This window comes from Pagrus pagrus (assembly GCF_965226575.1).
Source record: "Pagrus pagrus genome assembly, chromosome: 9".
NCBI lineage: Eukaryota > Metazoa > Chordata > Actinopteri > Spariformes > Sparidae > Pagrus > Pagrus pagrus.
In genome coordinates, this window is record NC_140193.1 from 21,859,583 (window position 1) to 21,868,388 (window position 8,806).

General features: G+C 42.1%; 2 protein-coding genes across 2 annotated transcripts; one reads left to right on the top strand and one right to left on the bottom strand.

Moving 5' to 3' along the window:
• Positions 1–767: 767 nt before the first annotated feature.
• Positions 768–4,482, bottom strand: c9h13orf42 (chromosome 9 C13orf42 homolog). Its single transcript, XM_084361372.1, has 3 exons — positions 3,484–4,482; positions 3,259–3,403; positions 768–1,175 (listed from the first exon to the last, which is right to left on the bottom strand). The coding sequence occupies exons 1-3, from the start codon at positions 3,910–3,912 to the stop codon at positions 931–933; spliced, it is 819 nt and encodes a 272-aa protein (XP_084217498.1). The 5' UTR covers positions 3,913–4,482; the 3' UTR covers positions 768–930.
• A 1,470-nt stretch (positions 4,483–5,952) lies between these two features.
• LOC311262144 (TLR adapter interacting with SLC15A4 on the lysosome) lies at positions 5,953–8,590 on the top strand. Its single transcript, XM_084361374.1, has 2 exons — positions 5,953–6,328; positions 7,416–8,590. Exon 2 carries the CDS (start codon positions 7,418–7,420, stop codon positions 8,342–8,344), a length of 927 nt encoding a protein of 308 aa, XP_084217500.1. The 5' UTR covers positions 5,953–6,328; positions 7,416–7,417; the 3' UTR covers positions 8,345–8,590.
• Positions 8,591–8,806: the final 216 nt, after the last annotated feature.

Sequence of the window (8,806 nt, forward strand, 5' to 3'; positions counted from 1 at the left end):
GTACCCTTCATATATAAGATCGTTTCATCCTCTGCAATGATGAGCAGAACGACCTGAGCTGGCTCTGAACTGTTCAGTGAACTCGATCCTTGGGCTGAGTCTCAACCTTGCTCTGAAATCAACAGGTATTCATGCAACACTCTGAAATATGTTTACCTCTCAGCCACCGAAAGGCTGAAACATCACATTTTCTGCCGCTGGCTTTGATACCACGAAAGTCTGCAGTCCTTCTGCACAGCTGATCCATAAACTGTGCTCACCTTAAATTCCATACCCGTCACAACATTGGACATTTCTCTCATTTAACTCTGATCAAAGGCACACTTAACAGAAACGCTGCGGCTCTGACTGAAGGGTCAGTGTAATCTTGAGATGTCGGAAGGAAGGAATGAAAGACTTTATTTCAGACTATGCTGTAAAATGCTTTTCATTTCTCTCATTTAAAGTGGCGTCCTGGTGGTGCATATAACAGATTTCCATTTAAAATTCATATTCATTTGCAGTTAACAGTTTAGAAAAGACCGGAAACAAATAATACTGCAAAGGCTTTATCACATAAGACAGTTTGACATGTCACAGGAGAAAATAATGACATTAGTGATGGCTGGATTCCATTTAGCTGCTTCAGTTTCAGGGTCCTGGTATTGTTCGTATTGGATCAGTCACACTGTCACGACTCATTAGGACGTGACTAGAACAGAGCCATTGTTAATGTTATTAGTAACACCTGGGCAAGCCTGCTGTGAAAAATTTGGGACCAAGAAGAGTTACCTTGTTTTAAATGTACTTTATTGAAATTGCTGTCAATGTTTAATGTGAATATTAATGTCCGGATGGATCGTCAGCAGTGCACGGTGTCTGTCCTGTACCAACAAGGTGGAGCTCTACGTCAGCAGCGTGGCAGTGCAGGTTTCAAATGTCTATCAAGCTTCACTGCTTTTTTAATTTAGGCTTGAACCTCAGAGTCTGGAATGCACTCTCCACCACTTTGGGCAGATGGATCGGGTTCCTCTGCAGTCGCAGTCGGCTACTCGTTGACCCGCTCTGGTTTTTCTTCCTCCGGGCGCTGTCCTTGGCACAATCTTGAACCGCTTTCTGCTTGGAGTCATCTGCGACCCGAGGAACCCGCAGGACCCAGTTGGAGTGGAGGTCGTGTTCGGCCGAGCTGGAGGCCACTGTGGGGAATGAACAGTGAAAGCTGTTATGCATCTCAACTCCTGGACTGCAAGACCCCAAATGATTATAGCTCAGAGATGAAGCAGCTGGTTTAGATTATCAGATGACCAGGAGCAATGCATAAATAATTATCTTACAAATTATATTCCAACCGTACTTGACCTTTTGCAACCTCATCCACCTAGTGGTGAAAGAAGTAGACAGCTTACATCTGAACATGTCATAGCAGGAAACACTCAGATGTAATCAATAACACTAATTACAGCTGGATTCAGCTCAGTTCTGTGGCTTCATGCTGAGCCCTGATTAACATCATTAGTGGCACCTGTGCTTGTCTTGCAGTGATGAGCCAAAAATAAATGTTCACTGAAGTCAAAGTAGTGATGTAACAATCCTGTACTGTTCCAATACATGTCATTTGATTAAAGGAATGGGTGTTACTACAGCAAAACCAACTTGAGTACTTCTTAGAGTACTTTTCTTTTTTTGCTACAAACAACAACTACCAGCACTACTATATACAGTATGGCATGCTTTATATAAAGCGAAGTACAATATAAACCAGTAACTACGACTGACAAGTGAAAGGAGTAAAGTACACAATATTTCCCTTTGAGATGTGTCGTGTTTGAAATTGGAACGCCACACAGGTGGTTTTTTAATTGTTAAATGGCTGAATTGAGCAGAGTTAGAGCTGAAGATGTCGAGGAACTTTGTGATAACATCAAGCTCATGTTATAATACATATTTAGTATGATTAAGGTGTAATTTATCCTGCCTGAACAGGTGCAACAACTGACAGGAAGCTGATAAACATGTCAGTCAAGCTCAGTGTGTACACTCACAGCTGAGGAGGTCTAATCAGGCACAGTGAGTGCACACACCTGGGTGGGTGTGAATGTGAGTCGAGGCTCATCACAGAAGTAAAAGCAACAGTAGAGAAAATACTCCTCAGTGAGTATTGCATTTAAAATACTTGAGTAAAATAAGTATTATCTGCTGTATATGTTTCAAGTATCCAAAGTAACAGTACTGATGAGGTGAATCCAAGATCTTTAATCTAAATCTACAAAGTGTCTCAAAAATTCAAATACATGGCGTGGACTAGAAGTTAAGTAGTATAAAATACTCAAGTAAAATACAAGTACCTCAGATTTACAGTATATGGTAAATGTACTTAAAGTTACTTCCCACTCCAGTGGTGGAGGAAAGGAGCGCTCAGTGTGGCACATGACCAGCCCCTGTGATGTTTATATGTGTAAACTTATTATTATAATTATTAAAGCACTAACATGTAAGCAACATTTTAATGTCAGCTGTTAATGAGGCATAGTTTCAAATGTTGTGAGAAGTAGCAAATGTTATACTTGAGTAAAAGTAAAGATATTGTGCTAAAATATTACTTTGGTAAAAGTGAAAGTCATGCAGTAGTGACTCTTTAATAAAAGTCTTAATGTATTTGATATTAAATGAACTTATGTATCAGAAGTAACTTTCTGGCATGTAAAAGTAAATTATACGTATATTTACTGTACAGACTGTGGGTCAGCCCATATTCAGATCTGATATTCAGCATTTTCTGATCATTGGAATTTTTTTTGTCAATCTGGTTGCTAATTAAATAGTAAAAGTAAAAGTACTTAATGTTGGTTTGTATGTAAAGCATTGCATTATGAAATGATGTAATATTTTGTGTGTAAAACTTACAGCACTTGAGTAAATCTACCTCTGCTCTCTATATTTACAGGTCTCCAGACCAGGTTCTCAAAGTGAGGTCCGGGGGCCACCAGGGGCGACACACTGATCACAACAACGCATGACTATCTGGGTCACGAGCTCATACACTTTATGTGATGAAACTAAAAGCATCTCAAAACAAAATTCATAGCAGATGGAGGACCCTGGGACAAAATCCTATCAAATAGGGATCCTTGGTCAAATGTGTGTCAGAAGAAACTTTGAGAAGCCCTGCTCTAGACCACCGGACACATTCTCAACCCTGCAGGGACTTGGACAGAGAAGACGACACACAGACAGTATCAGCATCTGAACTTGGGGATGCGAGAAGGTTTTCAAACACACCTATGAAGTCCACATCTGCGTGTCCATCATCCTGGTAAGGTTTGCGCAGAGGCTCGCTGTCACAGCTGGCGATGACCGCGTCAAAGTACTGCAAAGTGTCCTCCTCTGCGGGGACCGGAGGCGCGGAGGCTTTGGCTCTTGATATCTGCGGTTATAAAGAAACGGGAGAACATGTGTGTGTGATAGCTCCTGCTCTGCGCTCTCTGATCGCTGCTGTGATCTTACCGGCTCTTCCCTGTGAGGCGGCGGCGGGGCCGGCTTCTTCTTGGAGGACACTGTGGCCTTGGCACCGCTGCTTTTCAAGTCACTCACACTCTTTGTGTACTGCCGTCTCAAAGCCACAAGTGCCTCCAGGTACTCGAGGCAGTTCTGATTCTGAGAGTAAAGCCATATCCGGTCCTCTTGTCTCTGATAATAGTACAAGGTCGACTCGATGCTCACGGTGCTCTTGCTCCGTTTTAAAGTGGAGCCTGCGGCGGCTGCCTGACTCCTCTCCCCCACCACCAGCATGGAGGTGCTGCGGACCAGCCGGACGGTGCAGGCGCTGTGGTAGTCCTGCTCGGACCGGAGCCCACCGCCAGGCCCGCCGGAACCATCCCGTCCTCTGTGTCCGTGATGGTTTGGACGGAACGCGTTGTTGATCTTCCTGAACATTCCTCTACACGGAGTCTTTCAGGGTCACACACGTAGATTCCTTAGTGTTCGTCAAGCATCCATCCATACTCATCTCTTAAGGCCAACCGATACTTCTCCAGACAAACAAACAAACAAACAAACAAACAAACAAACAAACAAACTCCTTTCACCCTGACCGGAGCTGTTCACTGTGGCCTGTCGCTGTCCAGGGTGCTGAAATCACCAGGCTGTGCGCACCGTGCCACAGAGGCAGATGTGAGCCTCTTGTCTAACCTGATCTCAACATGTCTTCAGTGTTATCCGATGTTGCTCAGCAACATTGCTGTAGCAACGGGCCGGTCACCCGACACTGTGTGCTTCCATTACTGCCGAGCAGCAGGCCTGTGTCAGATATCCTGACTCACGGCACACTGGACTCGACTATATAACACCAGCTATGCGACCAGCTCTGGGCCTGAAGTGTTGCTGCTCGTGGCCGTGAATCCACCTGTTAACATATGGAGGGCTTTAAGGGCCAAAACCAAGTGTAAAATATGCATCTAAAAACATATATCATCTTATTATTAAATGCTAAAATAAATGGATGCATATAAGTTAATGCTTATTAAATATATGATCAACTGAATCAATAAATAATTATTTAACTGGATGCAGGGCCTTTCTGTGCAGAGTTTGCATGTTCTCTCTGGGTACTCCAGCTTCCTCCCACAGTCCAAAGACATGCAAAAAAGTTAATCAGTTAGTCTAAATTGTCCATAGGTGTGAATGTGAGCCCCTGAATGGTTGTTTGTCACCGGCAACTTATCCAGGGTGTACCCTGCTACTCAACCAATGCACCCCCCCCCCGTGACCCTTAAATGGATAAGCGGTTTCAGATAATGGATGGATAACTCAATACTTATTAAATGTATAATTTTATAATTAAATGCCCAAATAATTGAATGAATAATTATGTGATTTAATGCTTAATTGCCACGATTATTTAATTACAAAATTGCGTATTTATTATTTATTATAACTTGTGTAATTATGTATTTATTTTTTGAATTATGCATTTAATTATACAATAATATATGTGCCATTCCTATATTCTTGAACTGTAGGACTTTTAGATGGGAAATGTGCTGTTTTTGTTCTCACAACTCAAAGCACAAGCCTGTTTTGCTCTAAGGTTTATGAATACAAATGTAAACATAAAGCTCTATTGTACATTTATAATGTTCGCTCTTGCAAACTGCTCTTCCATGTACAGAGCTGTTTGTTTATAGGCCTGTGACAAAGTTGCATAGTGCCCCTTTAAAATCCTCCATATTAATACACCACCAGACCTTAAAGAAGAACATATCACAGGATTAACTGAGGATGAGTTTAAATCTTCAGATTTGTATGTTTATATGAAGATCATAATAACAAATCCAGCTGTATAAACGACCCCGATGTTGTAATAAACTCCAGAAGTGATAGAATGATGTTGACTTATGTCTAGGTTTCCTCGCTCGATTAATAATAAATCATTTTCTCTCATGTTTCCTATTGTCGCGCTTCCCTCAATACAAGAGGCACATGCAGACAGGGAACTTCCATCAGGGAAAAATCCCAGCCGTAAATATGGTCTGAAAGTTTCCATCACTTTCACCAGATAACTGATTCCTTCAGAAGTTGCCGCCAGATGAGGAGAGAGGAGATAAATAAGAATATGGTAAAAGGTCAAAAAGTGTCATCAAGCCGTCTGAGGCAAAGTTCAGCAGTTACTTAAACATGCTGAAGAGCAGGCTGAGTTTCAAGGAGGAAGTGATGACTTGTAGTTACATAACTGAGCGTGAAGTCACACTTCTGCTTTGATAACAAGGGGAGCGAAGCTTTAAGGGGTCTAAGTTAACACACCACCTGTGTGCTATGTGACCTATCACAAAAAACGAAAACAGGAATGTGTCCAGCCCTCTGTTTCCTGATACTTTTGCTCACATTAAATGTGACTTCCCTTTCTGCTTTTAACCTCAAACACACACCTGTTTCTTTTTTAAAAGAAACAAAACTTCTGTGGTTCATTTTTACAGATTATTTTTGCCTTCATAAGAATGAAACATCTGCCATTTCACTTCATTTGGCAGGAAGACAAACAAGACTACAATGAAAAAAACTTACATAAGAAAGAGGTGGAGGGGGATGTACACAGCCTGTCTGAAACAACTCTTTTACAGAAGATATTGTGAAGATGTTGATTTAGAGAATATTAAGTACTAACCCAAATGCAGAAATGGGAAGAAAGAGAAAATATCGACGATTCCCACTTCCCCTTGGGGTGAGTATAAAACAACACTTGCACATGCATGCACAGTTGGTCGCCTGCGTTGACAGAAAATGCAATGTTTCTAACTTTTCCTTGTTAGAAAGACTGTGGAAGGAACTTGAAAGCGGAGAGTCTGTGATTGAGGTAGGATGGTGTTTGTTTTTAGAGGAGTATGATTTATTTTCATGATTATTGGATCTTTCTTTAGTTCTGTGTTTAAAAAATGTCTTTTAGGAGATCAATATGTTGACCTTCTTACACACAGAACTCAAATTGATATGGAATTAAATGACTTAGACTCATAAAGACCGTTCATGTAGTCTTGAAAGATCTGCTGTTTGTCACTGAGTTTTACTTATCTGATATCACTGTTTGTGTTTTAGGCTGTTTTATAAGTAGTTCTTGTTGAGTTTCATGTCTTTGTATTGAGGCCCATATGGACAGATATTCAGCATTTTTACGGATATTCTACGTTTTTCTGATTACTGCTATCTGTGTTTTATTTTTATGTATGTCAGATTGCAGATGAAGTAAATGAATTTTAAAATGTGCTACTTTGGTTATGATGCAGCATCCTTTCTCTGTCTGCAGTCACCACTCTGTCCCGCCTACACTACCTGATTGGTTGCATGTCACAAGTGATAGCCTATAAGCACTGAATAATCAGAATCAGCAAAGTAACGGAAGTTTTCAAATAAATGTAGCAGAAAATGAAAATACTCACAATTAGGCACACTACACGAACGTTAATCTTTGATTAAAAAAAAGAATGAGAAAAAAGTCAAAATTAAAAGATTGTTTTTGGGCTTTTTAGCCCATATTTATTACCTTTTTTAATCAGTAACTATGACTTACCATTGGAATATTTTTTATTGGGCTTCCTTATTACCAAAAGTTGATCTCAGTATCAGCCCTGAAAAACCATATTGGTCAGCTCCTACACAAACTAACTGAGGCTGTACATTCTGTGGTATGTGGCATGGCCCATGCTTTATATGTGTTCCTACATATAAACAGTAGAGATTAATGAATAAATACATTTATGCTGATTGTGTTGAATATTAACATGCAGTTCAAGATTTCCATTATACGGTACAGGGACTGCATAATGAGATATGTAGTAGCCCGCCGATGCTACACACACAGGAAATGTATAAACAGATATTTAAATATTAAAATTACAATAGAATATAAACAATAAATTGTCTGTGTGTTGTGCTCTTTGTTGCAGCCATGCTTTGTGAAGGCAGACTGTTGAGCATGACCTATGGTGAATTGTGGGAGCTGGATCCCCTCCCTCCTCAGAGGACACGTGGGCTGCCGAGAGCAGCTGCTGCCCTCATGCCGGGCTCCACCAGACACGCTCCACTCGTTTATCACAATTCCCCCGAGCAGACAGGTTGTTTGGACAACAGGAGTGTGTCAGCGGAGTTGTACATTTCTCCGCTGCAGTCAACGGATCTCCACAGAGCCCAGTCAGGGAGACAGATCTCTCCAGAGATAGAGATCCCGGCTCAGGCTTGCTCAGGTGGTGATTCCCCTTTCTTGGTTCCCTCCTCCTGTCAGAGCATCTGTCAAAACTACAGCGACCTCCATATTGGAGGCGACCAGGTGCTGCCTCTCTCAACCAATGATGGTGAGCTGCGGCTTGTCGCTGAGGGCCAGGCAGCGGGGCCCTTCCTCCAGTCCTGCGATGTCCTCCCAGCTGTGGAGGAGTCTCCTCCGAGACAGACGTCTCAGGGGGGACTTCTGCATCCACTCAGGGGAGGGTCAAATCGCTGGAGAATGGGGAGCACCCGTGATCGGAGCTTTTTGTTCCAGGAGCGTGAGGCTCCATTCTCCAACTCTCTTCTAAATCACTACCTGGAGCAGAAAATCATGGACGTATACCAGCAATACATGATGGAGAACATGGCCAGGGAGGGGGATTCTGACCCAGGCCCCATTTGCCCCCTGCTGGGCTCAGAGCTGGTCCTGACCAGCATAGACCAGATCACTCTGCAGCTGAGTCGGGAAGGCAACATGGAGGCCGGCCTGGCCAAGGACATGGTTCTCAGCGTCCTGCTGCGGGTGACTGGTGACATGCAGTCAAGTGCGATCAGTACTCCCTTTCTGCAGATTTCAAATGAGGCGAGCAGAGAGCAGGGAGCAGAGAATTAAAGAGGAGTTACCACAGTGTCCAGGAGCCCAGTCATCCAATTCTGCCTTTCATTTTAGTTTTTCATCAGCCACAACTAGAAGGAAACGTATTATAACTGCACTTCACGTATTTCTTTTTCTTTTAAGAGCTGCTGAAAGGATGATGTTGAAAGCAAATTCTGTATGTGATTAGTAACTTCAGGGAGAGTGCTCTATTCATGAATCATCTTTTTATATGCAGTCATGTAACTGGCATATGTGCATGTGGCGTGCTGCTGTTGTGCAGCTTTGGCTTACGAAAGGAGAATAAAAACAGGAACTGAAAATTGAAACTGATCTCTCATGGTTTTTTTTTTTCTTCATTTCAAACAGAACAACACATCGACACCATCATGTTCCTACTCTTAACACAGCCGGTCACGTCTCTGATGAACAATGAACACTCTGTGTGTCTGATTATCATTTCTTTATCTGATATAGAAA

Excerpts from the sequence above, each read along its gene's own strand:
- c9h13orf42 (XM_084361372.1), bottom strand. The coding sequence starts at position 3,912 with ATGTTCAGGAAGATCAACAACGCGTTCCGTCCAAACCATCACGGACAC. Across the intron at positions 3,404-3,483 it reads CGCCTCACAGGGAAGAGCCG|ATATCAAGAGCCAAAGCCTC; the intron begins GTAAGATCACAG and ends TTATAACCGCAG. Across the intron at positions 1,176-3,258 it reads CGCAGATGTGGACTTCATAG|TGGCCTCCAGCTCGGCCGAA; the intron begins GTGTGTTTGAAA and ends CATTCCCCACAG.
- LOC311262144 (XM_084361374.1), top strand. The coding sequence starts at position 7,418 with ATGCTTTGTGAAGGCAGACTGTTGAGCATGACCTATGGTGAATTGTGG.